The sequence below is a fragment of the Eleutherodactylus coqui genome, chromosome 6 (genome assembly GCF_035609145.1).
Source record: "Eleutherodactylus coqui strain aEleCoq1 chromosome 6, aEleCoq1.hap1, whole genome shotgun sequence".
NCBI lineage: Eukaryota > Metazoa > Chordata > Amphibia > Anura > Eleutherodactylidae > Eleutherodactylus > Eleutherodactylus coqui.
Window position 1 is genome coordinate 47,991,267 of NC_089842.1, and position 14,355 is coordinate 48,005,621.

General features: G+C 42.5%; 1 protein-coding gene across 1 annotated transcript in view; it reads right to left on the reverse strand.

The window, feature by feature from the left end:
- Nucleotides 1-799: 799 nt before the first annotated feature.
- WNT4 (Wnt family member 4) overlaps nucleotides 800-14,355 on the reverse strand; it is an 85,115-nt gene continuing 71,559 nt past the window's right edge. Inside the window, exons 4-5 of the mRNA XM_066606747.1 lie at nucleotides 11,555-11,697; nucleotides 800-9,820 (exon numbers count right to left, since the gene is read on the reverse strand). Of these exons, the coding sequence (XP_066462844.1) occupies nucleotides 9,353-9,820; nucleotides 11,555-11,697 (611 nt within the window). The 3' untranslated portion in view covers nucleotides 800-9,352. The remainder of the gene's footprint in view (nucleotides 9,821-11,554; nucleotides 11,698-14,355) is intronic.

The window sequence follows — 14,355 nt, forward strand, 5'->3', positions numbered from 1 at the left end:
TGCCGGTACTACATTTGTATACAGGTCCTGCAGTATGGTTAGGTGCGTTGTCTTTTTGCTTCTGCGTGTTTTTTTGTGCCTTCTTTTTGTGGATTTTAGACTTCGGATTATTACTTCCAAACTCTGACTTCATTTCATTCATTTGCCTTTTCTGTCCCGACCAGTCCTCACATATTTTGTCTCCATTTTACAGCTAGGGACGTAGAGGGAATCTAGTGAGGTTCCAGAAGTGGGTCACCCTTTTCGGGGCGGATGCTCTGCTTAATGGACAGATCTATTCAGGGCAGATCAGGGAAAGACCTTACGGTCCTTGTAGATGGGACAATTGTCGGGTACTTAAGTAGGCAGCATTTATACTGAATGATTGTTCGGATTCCCATGATGCAGTGAGAATCTGAACGATAATCGTTCCATGTCAAGGGGGCCGTTTTGGCTTATTGGTTTTATTTCCATTTCTTCCACTGGCACTCATATTGTCTTGCATGTCTAGTAACTCAGTAACCCCCTATGTTAGCCTGTGCCTGCACCCTGTTCCAGAATTTATTGGTCAGTTTTCTCGACAGGACTGGATAGACGTGACAATCATGTTTTAATGTGAAAAACATTCACTTCCAGGGCAGTCACCTACAGGTGGCACTAGAGAGACAATTTTCTTCCTTCAAGAGAGGATTGATATTTTACATACTTTTCCCAGGGAGCATTGCCACAAACACTGAATCTCCATAAGGAAAACCAGTCCCTGCCAAGTGACAGGCTCAAAAAAATTATAATTAATGACTTAATAGTTAAATAGACCCAATGACTGTTCCTGGTCTTTATTTTTGACCCATTTCCCACCATAATACATATACATTGAGCTATGTTGTACATTGAGCTCTGCCCTCAAATCATTTAGAGGCTCACAATTTATGTATTTGAAGATTCAACAAAATTTTAATCTCTGTAGTCAAATAAACCTGTACTAAAATCCAAAGATACATAGTAAAAAAATAAACCATTTCCTCTTGACGGGCAAATGGGGCCTTTTTTTTTTTTCCGAATAAGACAACCGTATAAAATGTTGTATGTTTGTGCAGGGAGAATAAAACCAGAACAAATTGTGATCCATAAATCAAATGTAACCCAGTGATTCCTTAAACATGCCAGAGATACTAGTATATCATGTTACTTGTACTCCAGAAGCAAAGCTTACTTAATCCTCATATTGGATAGTGGTGTATGTCATTAAATAGTCCAAAGTCCATAATTTCTGGCTGCGTTATTCCGGATGTAAAAAAATATCATGAATCATAAATATATATTGGTAGGGTTGTAAATTATTACAGTAACAGAGCTATAACAGCACAATAAAACCCTTCCAACAAGATAAATGTCATAATTTTAGCTTATGGAACGCTGCCTGGGCCAAGTTCATGCATTTATAGTTGTGGCATGGTAAGTTTCAGAGTTTTTAAAAATGTTTTCCATATCTAGAATCACTCATTTAATCCCACTTGGGGCTCAATAAACAAGTTGGGTGGCAAATGCCCCACACTGAGCCACGTTTGGCTCTACAAACCAGATCTTCAATGGGTCTGACGGATGGCTGGGCAATATTTGGATCATGTATATGGACGATGTAAAGAACATCTAGTAAGTAGGATTGCTTGATCTTTCATATGGGATAACCCAATGCTTGGGCAAAAACAATGCAAGACTCCATATGCATCAGTGGTGGTTAGAAGGACTAGTAACCAAAAAACATCTACCCATGTATTTTCACCTGTACTAAGGTTCCAGTTCTTTCAGGCTGAACCATGGAATTGCGAGACTTATCTGCACATCAGTTGTCATTTTATCCATTGTTTTCTTCAACCTTAAAGGGGTTGAACCAGAATTTTAAGTTATCCCCTATCCACAGGATAGGGAATAACTTGCTGATTGGTGGAAGTCTCATTGTTGAGACCCCGTGAGGAATGGGACTCCTGTGTCCCGCTCTTCATTCACTGTGGAGGTCACTTCTCCCACACCCCCGCCCCTGTAGTGATGTCACTCTGTCAGTGCCTCATTCTTTCCAATGGGACTGACAGAAATACTCGAGCGGGTGCCATTTGGGTATCTCGACAGTCTCAGTGAAAGTGGAGCGCTGGTGCGCTTGTGTGTCCAGTGCTTCATTCAGTTTCCTCCTTGCTGCAGGGGGTGCAGTAACCCTGCAGTGAGGAGGACGGGGGACAAGGCATCCCCCGCTCTTGACATTGGCAAAGGTCTCAGCAGTGAGACCCCCACAAATCAGCAAAGTATCCACTATCCTGTAGATAGGGGATAGCTTGAAATTATGGTACAACCTCCATGTCTGGTATAGAATACATATGTTCAAATATCTAATTAGGAAATTTTGAGTTTCTATAGAGACTAGTGGTACATTTGAGAAAAACATTATTGCAATGCTCATAGGATTTCACCTGTTAATTAGAGGGTCTGGTGATATATTTGAGAGAAGTATAATTATGATGCACTTATGTTCTAAAATGTTGATTAAGATTTGGAATAATCTATAGGCATGCAGTAGGAAAGAACCAATATTTGCGAGACCTGTAGTGCTTATGAGAAATACATTATAGCTGTGTTCTCTGGCGTAACTATAGGGGATGCAGAGGATGTGGTTGCACCCGGGCCCAGGAGCCTTAGGGGGCCCATGAGGCCTCTCTTCTCCATATAGAGAGGCCATTACTATGAATAAAGCATTATAATTGGGGGTTCTGTTACAGATTTTGCATTTGGGCACAAAAGCTTCAAGTTACACCTCCGGCTGTGTTCATACAGTTTATACCTTTATATATCTTGAGTACAACCTGTAATTTTTAACTAGATATGAAGACATGTTATGAATATTCATTCATTGATGGGGCTGCATTTGATGCCGCTATTGGACATTTGGATCTATCTGTGGACCAGGATGTAATAGGGAACTGAAACGGACAGGTTTCTGCACAGGGTCGCCCTTGTCAGGGTGATGACGCTGTATTAGCCCAGGTACCAAGTTAGGGCAATCTAGGGTCAGTAAATTACAAGAAAATTACCCATTATATTATGTATATTGAATAGAGTTGAGCGAACGTACTCTGTCAAGCTTGATGCTCGTTCGAGTATTAGCGTACGCGATGGTGCTTGTTACTCGAATGAGCATCATGCCGTGTTCAACCCTGCCCCAGTTTTTGGCTCCTCCCCACTGTGACGTGCCTGTTTTGGCCCCTCCCCGCCGCGACGCAGCGCGTGTCAATGGCAAATTTTTGGGCTGGCTGGCAGGCAGGGGGGAGAGAGAGAGAGAGAGAGAGAGAGAGAGAGAGAGAGAGAGAGAGAGAGAGAGAGAGAGTGAACACACGAACCAAGAAAAAAAGAAAAAAAAAAAGCTCGGGACCCGGCGTCCCACATACAAAAATGCTTGAGTCTCCCATTGTAGTCAATGGGGTTCATTACTCGAGTAGAGCTCTCGAATTTTACGAAAAGCTCGACTCGAATAACGAGGACCCGAGCATTTGGGTGCTCGCTCATCTCTAATATTGAACTTTTTCTGAACCTCACAATTGGTTGTGTTTTTTTATATTATTGCATCTTAATCTTTTCTGCAACTCAGACATTGTTTCCACATGTCGGTGAAGCGGTTATTCCATGCTATGGTGCAGGATTGTACACTGGGGAACTTTTTAGCTTGTGAGTTTATTCTTTGTTGTCAATTTTTTTAACACATAAATAAGGTTATATTTTAGCACTTTGCTTTAGGTGGGACAAAGGCCTTTTTAATCTAGGATCAGTGATTTTGTTTTTACTCTATAGGGATCCCCTCTTCTAGACCCTCATGTATCAGCAAGAACAGAGATGGCTACAAGGATATTTTCTCCCTCTGAAGGACCCGCCATGTCCATGCATTTCATGGACAGTCCATTGATTTCAATGTGCCATGAAGTGGCAGAAGATGTACGAAATATATTATACTACACGCACCAATTTGATACATTTTGTACCATCTCTGTTCTGTTTTTCATTGTCCCAAAAATTATGCACTTTAAAGGGCCACTCCTGCAAACATACGTTTTTCCATCACTGCGCCCCTTATCTATCACACTCTGAATGTCTCCTATGCATATTGCAGTCACTTCCATACAGTACAGCCTCCACTCCGATTTTTATTGGATACCGTCTTAATTTTTAGATTTCTCCCTGCATTCTCTTGCTTTATGCTGTGTTAGCATTCCCATGATGCATCACCACAGCATTGCCTGACCAGCTAGAGCCAGTGCCATTTCTGCCTTCTGGGAGGACAGTGTGATTACCATTACCCTTTCTATTCTCCTAAATAAGCTAAAGACCATAATTATACCATAGTAGCCAGGAAGTTTAACTGTGATCTTCATTATATATGTGTGGCAGGAGCCCTTTAATCCTTATCAGTGACTGTAATAGCAGTTTCTATCCCCCCTTTTGAAGAGCATGTGTGGTACAGGCCATGCCGTGTCATCATATAAGAAGTCCTGGTGACTGACATTGTTCTCTAAAAGGAGTCACACAGAGATAGATATTTTCCAGGTGGTCACAAAGAGATCACATGACCCATCTGAAGACAAGGACTCCAGAGATTTTCAGATCATAAGTAATAGATAACCAAGGTAATACTAGCTGACCTTTATATGCCAAGGGACTGGTTACATAGTGAAAGGAAAAAATGACACGAGTGGCCTATAAGACATTATCAATAAATCTGCCCAACCATACTGTCCCGTTTATCTTTACCTAAAAATAAGCCAATAATGGCATGTTTTGTTTTCAATCAGCATTCATCCAGTATCCAATTAAAATCTTTGTTATAAAATGTATTTTCCATTCATTTAACGGAAACCGCCACTTTTGAGCAACAAGGTGCAATGAACTCTACAAACATCCGGGGAGCAGCGTGTTGCGTGTCGGTCACCAGGCTGACACAGGGGTGAAGGCCAACCAGCGAAATGCTGAAAGCGGTTATAGTACATGAATTGAGAAAGCCACATGAAATGCCTAAAAATCAGTACAAAACAATAATTTGCACTGTTATCATATATGTATTATAAGTGTTAGCCTAGTAACTTACGTTTTTCTGTAGATTTCAGCTATGATATAGTGCAGCCTATGATAGCTCCTCATGCTATGTGAACATCCTATTTATAGCTATGGCTTCAGTACATCCCAGATGTTGCTATATATAGCCCATAGCTTACAATGTTGCTGGAACTATAGAACTACTTGCCATTTCTTAAAGGGGTTGTTCATTTTGGACAATCCTTCATTGTTAGAAGGGTCCCTTGATAGTTGAATGAGTACTCGGATCCTGTTGCTAGGACCCCAAGGAATCAGAAGTAATATCTGGATGTGACCCACTCGGTCACTGCGTGGGGGAGGGGGGGAGTGCTTCTCCCCCTGCAGTGATATCACTGTGAATAGAGCGCTGGCTGAACATGTGCGGTCAGCGCTCCATTCATTTCAATGGGGCTGATGGAAATACTCAAGCGGGTGCCGCTCGGTTATATCGGCAATCCGACTAATGAAGTGCTAGTGCACTTATGTGACCAGTGCTCCATTCAGTCTCCTCCTTACTGAAGGGGGTTCAGTAAGTCCGAAATGAGGACCCCCGTTCTTGAGATTGGTGATATCTCAGGTGAAACTCCCACCAATCAGCAAGTTATCCACTATTCTGTGGATAGGAAACAACTTGCAATTTTGGTACAACCCCTTTAAGAAGATACCAATATTGTAAATGATGCATAGTAAATGGGACCCTGCTACATTGGGGTCCGGTAGCCCCACGTTACACCTCTGCTTGTTGTGTAGACTTTGTGTATGAGTCTGTGCTTAGAATGTGTTCTATTAAGTCCTCAGCTCAATAAACTATGGTTAATAGTTGGGAGGTTTTGGCTTCTAACCAAGCTAGGAAGGACAGGGGATAAAGTGATCACTTCTTAGTTAGATAAATGGTCAGTCAGTTGTAGGCTTCTAAATAGTATGCATACCAATGGACAGTTTTTAAAACATCATTGAGCTGCTAAAACCTAACTGGGCCATGGTGCTCTGCACATTCTGCTCAACCTTTATGGACTTCATTTGAAAATGTCTGTCGTAGAAGCAAGTGACTCATTACAGTCCCATTGATTTCAGTGGAAGTGCCATCAGTTTCAAGCAGAAGGCTAAAGGTCTATTCTTCCATTGCCCCTTTGATGTGGCCATCTACGACGATCTTAGTTCAAAAACCCCGACCAATAAAAACATCTCACAAACCCAAGCAGATATATCTCCACTGACTTGTCAGATGTTCATAAGTGCCCATACACTTTAAAGGGGCTGTGCTGAGTTAGAAAGTTATCCCCTACCCACAGTATAGAGATAAGTATGTGCATGGTCGGGTTCTGACCACTATGGCCCCCACTGACCAGGGGTCTGGTCAGTTCCTGAGTGAAAGGAGTGGAGGTTGCACCAGGCATGTTGCTGCTTCATTCGCTTCAATGGCAGCTCAGGAAATGATCGAGTGCAAGCGCTTTGGCAATCTCTAGCACTATCATTGAAGTGAATGGAGCAGCACCCCCCCTCCATTCTCCCGTTTGGTGCGTGATGCGCAGGAGTTTCCATAGACTCCTATGGGAGCTGGACAAAAAGGGAGGGGGGAGAGAGTGCTGCCGAGCCACTAAACACAGAAGCACATTTTAAATGTTCCGCTGTGTGCTCCTGTTAGTCCCTGCGGAGATAAGAGGACTCCCAAGGCTTTCACTTCATCTCCATGGGGCTGGAGGGATTTCCCTGCAGTTGGGGGAAAGAGAGAGCGATGAAGGAAGTCCCTGGGGGGAACCCCCTTATTCTCCGCGGGGCTGGAGGAATTCCCCTGTAGTGGGGAGAGAGAGGTTCTCCTGCAAGGGAGAATAAGGAAATCACCAGCAGCAGGGAATCCCTTATTCTCCTCTGCAGGGGAACATCGGCATCGCTCTGCTGGGGATTTCCTTCTTCTCCCCTGCTGGGGAACCGCTTTCTCGCTGCAGTCGGGCTATCCCTCCAGCCCTGCTAAAATGAAGGGAAGCCCCATAGAGAAGGGGGTTCCCCTGGGGCTTTCCTTCATCTATCTCTCTTCCCAGGGGAAGCAGCACTTTTTTTAAAGCAACACGCAGCTCCCACTTGTGTGAATGGGCAATTTCACTGCTAATTAAGCACAGTTAGCTGCGATTTTTTTTGCCCGGCTAACCTCTGTACGACTTGCACCCCCATGTGAAGGAGCCCAAAAGGTTATGCGGAAATAAATGAATACCACTCAACTGGCCATATAAATTGTATGCCCAATTGACCAAAAAATGTTCACTGTTTTTTATTACTAGTGAATACCAATACTGAAAGTAAATGAATACCACTCAACTGACTTGTTTTTTGTGGGATTAAGCTGCACAACAGAACTTAAAGGGGCCGGCCCACTTCTAACTGCTTTGCTGCAGGAAGCAGACAACTCTGTATATTGTGCAATGCCCCTGGTTAGTTCTGCAGACTGAGTCCCATTGAAGTGATCTGCCTGCAGTACCAACCCACACCACTGCACACTGTACAGAACTGTCTGCTTTCTGCAGCATAACAGAAGTGGGACAACCCCTTTAAAGGGTGATGGGCTTAAGCACATATGACCAGGAAGTGGGTGCTTCTCAGAAAGTTTGTGGGTGTTTCTGGTTAGATTATGAGCAGTGTTTAAAAGTGTCCAACCAGTGGGGGTTCAAATCTTCTGGGATATATGAATGTTTCAGAACATAAAATCTTATTGCTTTGCTTTAGTTCCCCCTATAAATTGTATGCCCAACTGACAAAAAAATGTTCACTATTTTTCATTACTTTTGTAAATTAACTACAGAAAATGTAAATATAAAAAATAGTAAAAACAAAAAAAACTGAAATAATTTCTAAAACATTTTTCTATTTAGTTCCAGAATTTTAAAGAGCAACTCCAGTCATAATTGATAATAACATAAATAGTGCAGTAAAATGCTAGGCTAAATAGCAAACTTGTTTAAAAGACAGATTTTTTGTTACATTTTTTGAAATTCTACAGGTCACTTCCATTATGCCGTAACCCTTTGCAATCCAATTTTGGATTCAGGGTTTCCTAGGGGGCTTTCTCTTTCTGCCATTATACAATGGCGCCACCTGCTGGCTAGAGCCAGTACTGCGGTATTGAACATGCTGGAGAGGCCCCCAACAACAGAGCAGCCAGTAATATACAGTAGGAATACCCTGCTGGACGTCTTCCAACATCAGAAGCTGTACAGCCTTCAATCAGAATGTCTTTAGACGTCAGACAGTGGATTGGAAAGGGTTAAGAAGGACCAACGATTTCTCCTGGACTCATTGGTCCCCCTTGCTTAGATGAGTAGAGGCGATGGAAATGACCACTGCTCTAAGCAGAATTCTGGTTCAAAAAGTGGCTGTTACTTTTCAAGTGTCCTATGTTAACGACATCAGCACTAATTACTACCATAATGCCCCCTATGGACAAGACTATATATGTGAACACTTGGGTCACTTATGACAAGGGTTGTTCTTTAAGTAAGGGTTCCAAGGCAGCAGTTTTGCCACCTTACAGCACTGTAAAACATGACAGATATCAGCAGGAAAATCAGAGAAAAGGGGAAAACAAAAAGTCTACATAAAAACGGGCGTACGGCCCCCGTCTATCATCTATCCTCAAGGAATGAGAAAAAACGTGAAAAACATGTGTAATGACCTCATATTGGGCTTAATAATCTTTCTTTTACAGAAATATTTGTAATACAAAAACCATGAATATATATTTATATACATTGATATAGATATAAAATACCTATGCTAACATTTTTCGTTTTCCATTTCAAAAATATAATGCACGTTTTTCATGTTATTTTGGTCATTTTGGTGGAAGTTAGTTCAATGTCACTGGAATAACAAGGTGGATAGTGGTCATCCTATATAAGTTTCTCTCAAACTTTCCATTCGTTTTTATATATTTCATTGGATTTCCGTTCCTTCAGCAGATTTCGTAGGACGTCTCGGACTCCATCCCTCTAGAAGCAGCAACACAAAGTCATTTTCACCACATGTAGATAGGAAGCACTGACTTAGAACCTCAATGTTTGTCGGCAATAAATAAGAACAAGGATACAAATATACAGCAATGATATCAAGGGACTTTAAATATTCTTTAAAAAAAATCCATTGTCCCTCCCTCCTTTTTTTTGTTTTTGCAGTTTTTGAAGCTTCACCTGTCGTGGTGGAAGGAATGACATCGGTGGTGTGTAGAGATGAGAATTGTCCATTCTGGTAAAATAAGCTATGGGTTTCAGTCTGATCACCGACACGTATGCATCTCTACCACTTTATGGCACTGTTTACATTTGACGAAGCAGCACCAGTGGAATTTACAGCTGCACCTTTCCGTAATTTCAACTTCTTCCGTGTGGAACCCTCGACCACAGCACATGAGCTCACACCCATCGATAGCCTTGGAAGTCTTGTTGCATTGGCGGCCAGTAGTTCCTAAAACACCATTTTTTAAGTCGTGGTCACAGAAATCAGGACTGGAATCTAAGTATACCAGGTCTTCGTCTGTGTGGGGCTTAAACTGAGAATTTTTGGGGACCAAGACTTTGGTTGTTCCGATTTTCTTCTGCTCTACTTCAGTAGCTCCATCAAATTTTTCTTTCAGAACATTCCCAACTTTGCGAAAAGGAGGCATAGCTTTCCAACAAGTCTTCACTTCACATGATCCAGAGACACCATGGCATTTGCATTCCACTCGCATGTTGTTGAGGATGGCCTACAAGTAAAAAGGGGAAAATATCAATTAACCTGGATTAATCTGGATCAACAAGGGGGGAGGGGGTGGAAACAAGCTGAACTAGATGGACATTGTCTCCCGTCAGCCTAATATTATATGTTACTATGTAGCCATCACCGAAAGGCAAATATGTATAAATGAGACAGAAGCCGAATGATAAAAAGATGAGCAGAAATGGAGTATATTATGGAATATTTTACCAAAATTTTTTTTGTTTTAAAAGGTTTTCCAGTAAAAGTTTTGAAAGGTTGAGGCATCATGTCAAAAGATAACATTGGGACTCATCAGATATCAGGTTTTGGTAATGTAGGACACATTCATACCAGAGACAATTCTGCAGTATTCTGTCCCCAGAATTAAAGATAAATGATCAAAAGCGTCAACCTACACTTAATGGGGACCTGTCACTGAGCTTCATGGTGCCCGAACCACAAGTAGTCCGATATATATATTTTTTCTGATATGTGGCAACTTTTCATAGAAAACATGCTTTAAAAAGGCCAGGGAGAAGAGCAATGGGATGATTCCATGTTGGCTTCTCTCCATGTGGATTGGCTAGATTGAGAGGTATTTCCTTATACACAAACAGAATAAAACATGCACCCTGTAATGTAATGTGGGCGCCTGTCTAGAATTCATGCTGCTAGTGGTTCATCTAGCATTAAGCTAGTAACAGATTCCTTTTAAAGGGGTTTTCCCATTGAGATCGTTTAACACCTATCACCACTGTGACCCCACAATCACTTGGGGTGGAAGTAGACCACACACAATGTCCATTTCATCAAAGTCTATGATGCTGACTAAAATACCGTGTTCCCCATAAAATTAATTTTTGCCCTAAAATAGGCACTAGGTCTTATTTTCAGGGAATGTCTTATTATACTTACCTAGCAGGCTCGGTCTACGTCCCTAAGCCACGGCATTGATTGGTCAATTTATAAATCCGGTGTCCGAAACGCAATGGCTGTGATTGGTTCTCGAGCGCTGCTCACCCAATCAATGGAGCACTGGATGAAGTAATCAGAGCCATCGCTTCCTGGAGGCAGGATTTATGAATCCAGTAACCAAGAAGCGATCTTCTGTGGGCGGCCGAGGACTGCAGGAAGCATGCTGGAGCTCCAGAGAGCAGCGGGAGGACCCGGACTGAGCCTGCTAGGTAATGTATTGCTTTTTTTAATGTAATGCAGCTAGAGTTTATTTTTGGGATAGGGCTTATATTTCAAACCTCTACGAAACTCCAGAAAATCAGGGTAGGGCTTATTTTCGGGTAAACAGGGTAGGTATGCAGTGGGACAGGGATCTCAGAACTCCCGTTGTCCCAGCGGTTGGATACTCAGTGATCATACATCTCACCTATGCTGTGGATGGGTGATAACTGTTCTTAGAGGGAAAACCCCTTTCAGCAGGAGAGCTGTATTATCAGATGCCTTTCATTAAAAGCATTGTAGTGGGTTCCAAACTGATGGACGACCATTGGTGGTATCTTATCTTTGGAACACATCAGAGGATAATCTCTTTGGTGGCCTGTGATTAAAATGAATTGGAGTATTTTTTTTTTTGGGGGGGGGGGGGGGGGAGGGTGTGTGGGGGAAAAATAGCTCAACCATTCATAGATCCTCTAATGATTATCCAACGACCAATCGAAAAAGTGCTGCTTAGGACAGAAAAACGCACCACAATCATTTGAATAAGGTGAATAAAAGGACCGATTACCTTCCGTCCTGCCTCATTATTGTGGAGATTCATTAGCGCTCTGCTGGACGATGCACCTTTGCTTCTTTCTCTTACATCTACAAAGGACTGTGAAAAGGCTACTCCATAAGCAATATTATCTGAGCAGCCGGACCACTGGAACCCTAGAGGTTGATAGAAAGAACATTTCAAGTATGAAAACTGTCTAAAGTATTGGCATCATTGACCTGTGACCAATGGGTTTACAACATTTTTGTTAAAAATTTAGCTAAAAACCTTCTAAAGTACGTAATACACTGCGTATGTATTTATACGGAATATGATAAAAGTTTTTATTACCAGCATGCTACAATACACTCATACAGAGCTCGCTTACACATTTTGGGTTGTTCTACCTCTTCAAGTATATTAGGAATGGTTAGCGCAACCTAATATTTGAAAGCCTTGCTCTGTACCATTGTATGCTGAGCATCAGTTTGGACCACATTTGGACAAAATGCTCCTCGAGGCTTTTAATTACAATTATTATATTTTTACATAGTGCAGCTGTTACAGTTGAGAGCTGCCACCTCACCTATTCTGGTGGCCATAGCATGCATGATGTCCCTCCTCGTGGCAGATGCCTGACTCAAGCAACTGTTCACTCTGCGATAGCAACTTGGGGAGCATACACGTGCACCAAGCCGCTCTCTTAAAAGGCCAGCATGCACCAAGTTAATTTTACCCCTACCTATCAACTATTATCCTTGGCTTTTTCAGGCATCCTTCCCCTATAGAGGGTGTTGGGTATTGTGGTCATTATGGTCTTGCTCAAGTTGCTATCAAGTTCGTTCTGATTTTCTGTTTTCTTGACACTGGCTATTCCTGACTACCTTCCCATCTCCGCTCCCACCACAGCTTGTTATACTGATTAGGCTACTGTCCACTGCCTGACTTGACCTCTGGACAGATTTACTCTGTTGAACTTGTTTTCCGTGACCCGAACTCTGGCTTGTTTCTCAAGCTGAATTGTGCCACCTGCCCTGACCCGGACTGTCTGACTACGCTGCTGTTCACACCCTCAGGTACCGCACCTACACCTGAAGTAGCATCAGCTACCACAGCACTGGGACAACTTCCTGAGTAATAGCCTGGGGCCCCTGCTGTGAAGCCCACATCCTGACTGGTAGGGTTAAAGGGTGAAGACTAGGTTACTTCAGGTGTAACCTCTGAATTTGGCCCAAAGCAGACCAGTCTGTGGCTCGTTGGATCCAGGTCTGCTGATCCTGACAGCAACATGTTGCACAAAGCTGTACTCTAAATGTATTCCCTGTGTTTAAACACATACAAAGGCCACTTCGATGGAAAGCGGCTGTTATAACATAGGTAAGTTTTTCTAACATGGGGAGAAACATTTAGGGGCGCAACTATAGTGGGTGCAGGGGTGACAGTAGCAACCAGGCCCTGGTGCCTGAGGGGGCCCAAACAATGTTGTGCCCATACCAGGTGTTGGGGCCCTGTTACATTTTTTGCATTGCGGCCTAGGAGTTTTGCCTCTAGAAGCTAAAGTGGCCAGATAGAAAAACAACAAACTAACTCCACGTAAATATTGCAGTTTAGGGTGCAGACCCACTGCAAGGGCCCGCAAAGTCTTACAATACAGTAATGCTAACTATGAAGCTTCTCATCTGGTGTTATAGCCGTTGTAAGCACAACCATTGCTCTAGTTCTGAAACACTACATCAGTTGATATGATAATTATCTGGGTCATTTATTTGCCTACAATTCATTAACTAAAGTACCTTCAGGTCAGGAAGCTGTATTATAACATTCAGAGGAGCAGCTAGGTGTGAAATTAAAGAAACAAGCACCCGTATCCAAAACGGGGCATGAGAATGTAACGTTAAATTCTACATTTCAGGCAAGGCAGTCGGTTGAAATCCCTTAGCATAAACTATTGGTAAAATTCTATACTTCAAGGCTCGTACTGGTGGGTCCACTTATGATGAATGGATTTAGCACCCGTTTTTATAGAAGATTGAACTGGATACACACAACCACCTGTCAATAGGATTGATGGAATTTTAGAAGTTACTTTGAATATACTTGAAGCTTTGGCTTGGAAACTCAGAAGAACTTGCGGTTAATCTAAAAGTACTTTTGGCCTAAAATCAAAATATGCTTTTTTACCAAATTTTGGGGCACAGTAGCTGCATGATTGACATTTAGGCTTTGTTCTGTGCTATTATTTCCATTTTTTGTTTACAGATATAAAAACAAAGAAAATAATGGCGGTGCCAGATCTGTCATTTAAAGGAGACTAATGACACCCGATGGATCTCATTGACTATAACTGAGTCTGTCAGGTTTCCATCAGGGAGTCCAGAAGTGGATTGAAAATGTAACTGTTAAGGTTGTGCGTCTGGGACCTGTGGTTCTATAGGTTTCCTTTTGCACACCTTCACAGGTAGGGGTTAATTGAGCTGGCTGGGTGTGGTATTCTCCACCAGCCAATCCCCCTCGTCTGCAGCAGATAAATACCAGCAAACTCTTGTGAGAGATTGCTGGTCATTTTAGTGCTTTAGTCTGTGTTTATTCCACTCAGAGCTGGTGTTTACATGCTTGTCTGAAGTGTCTTTCTCCTTCCCTGAAGACAGTCTGGACACCTGTAGTTCTTGTCTGTATGATATGCAGACCCCCTCCTCCCTTCCTTTTGATAGGTGCGGCCTCCAGATGTCTAATGTCCTGTGTGTCAGATGGGTGATGCCTGACACTGTTCTCTATGTCAGCATGGTGGTAGACTCTCTATTCCCCTGGTGTGTGGACACTTGGACTGGCTATGG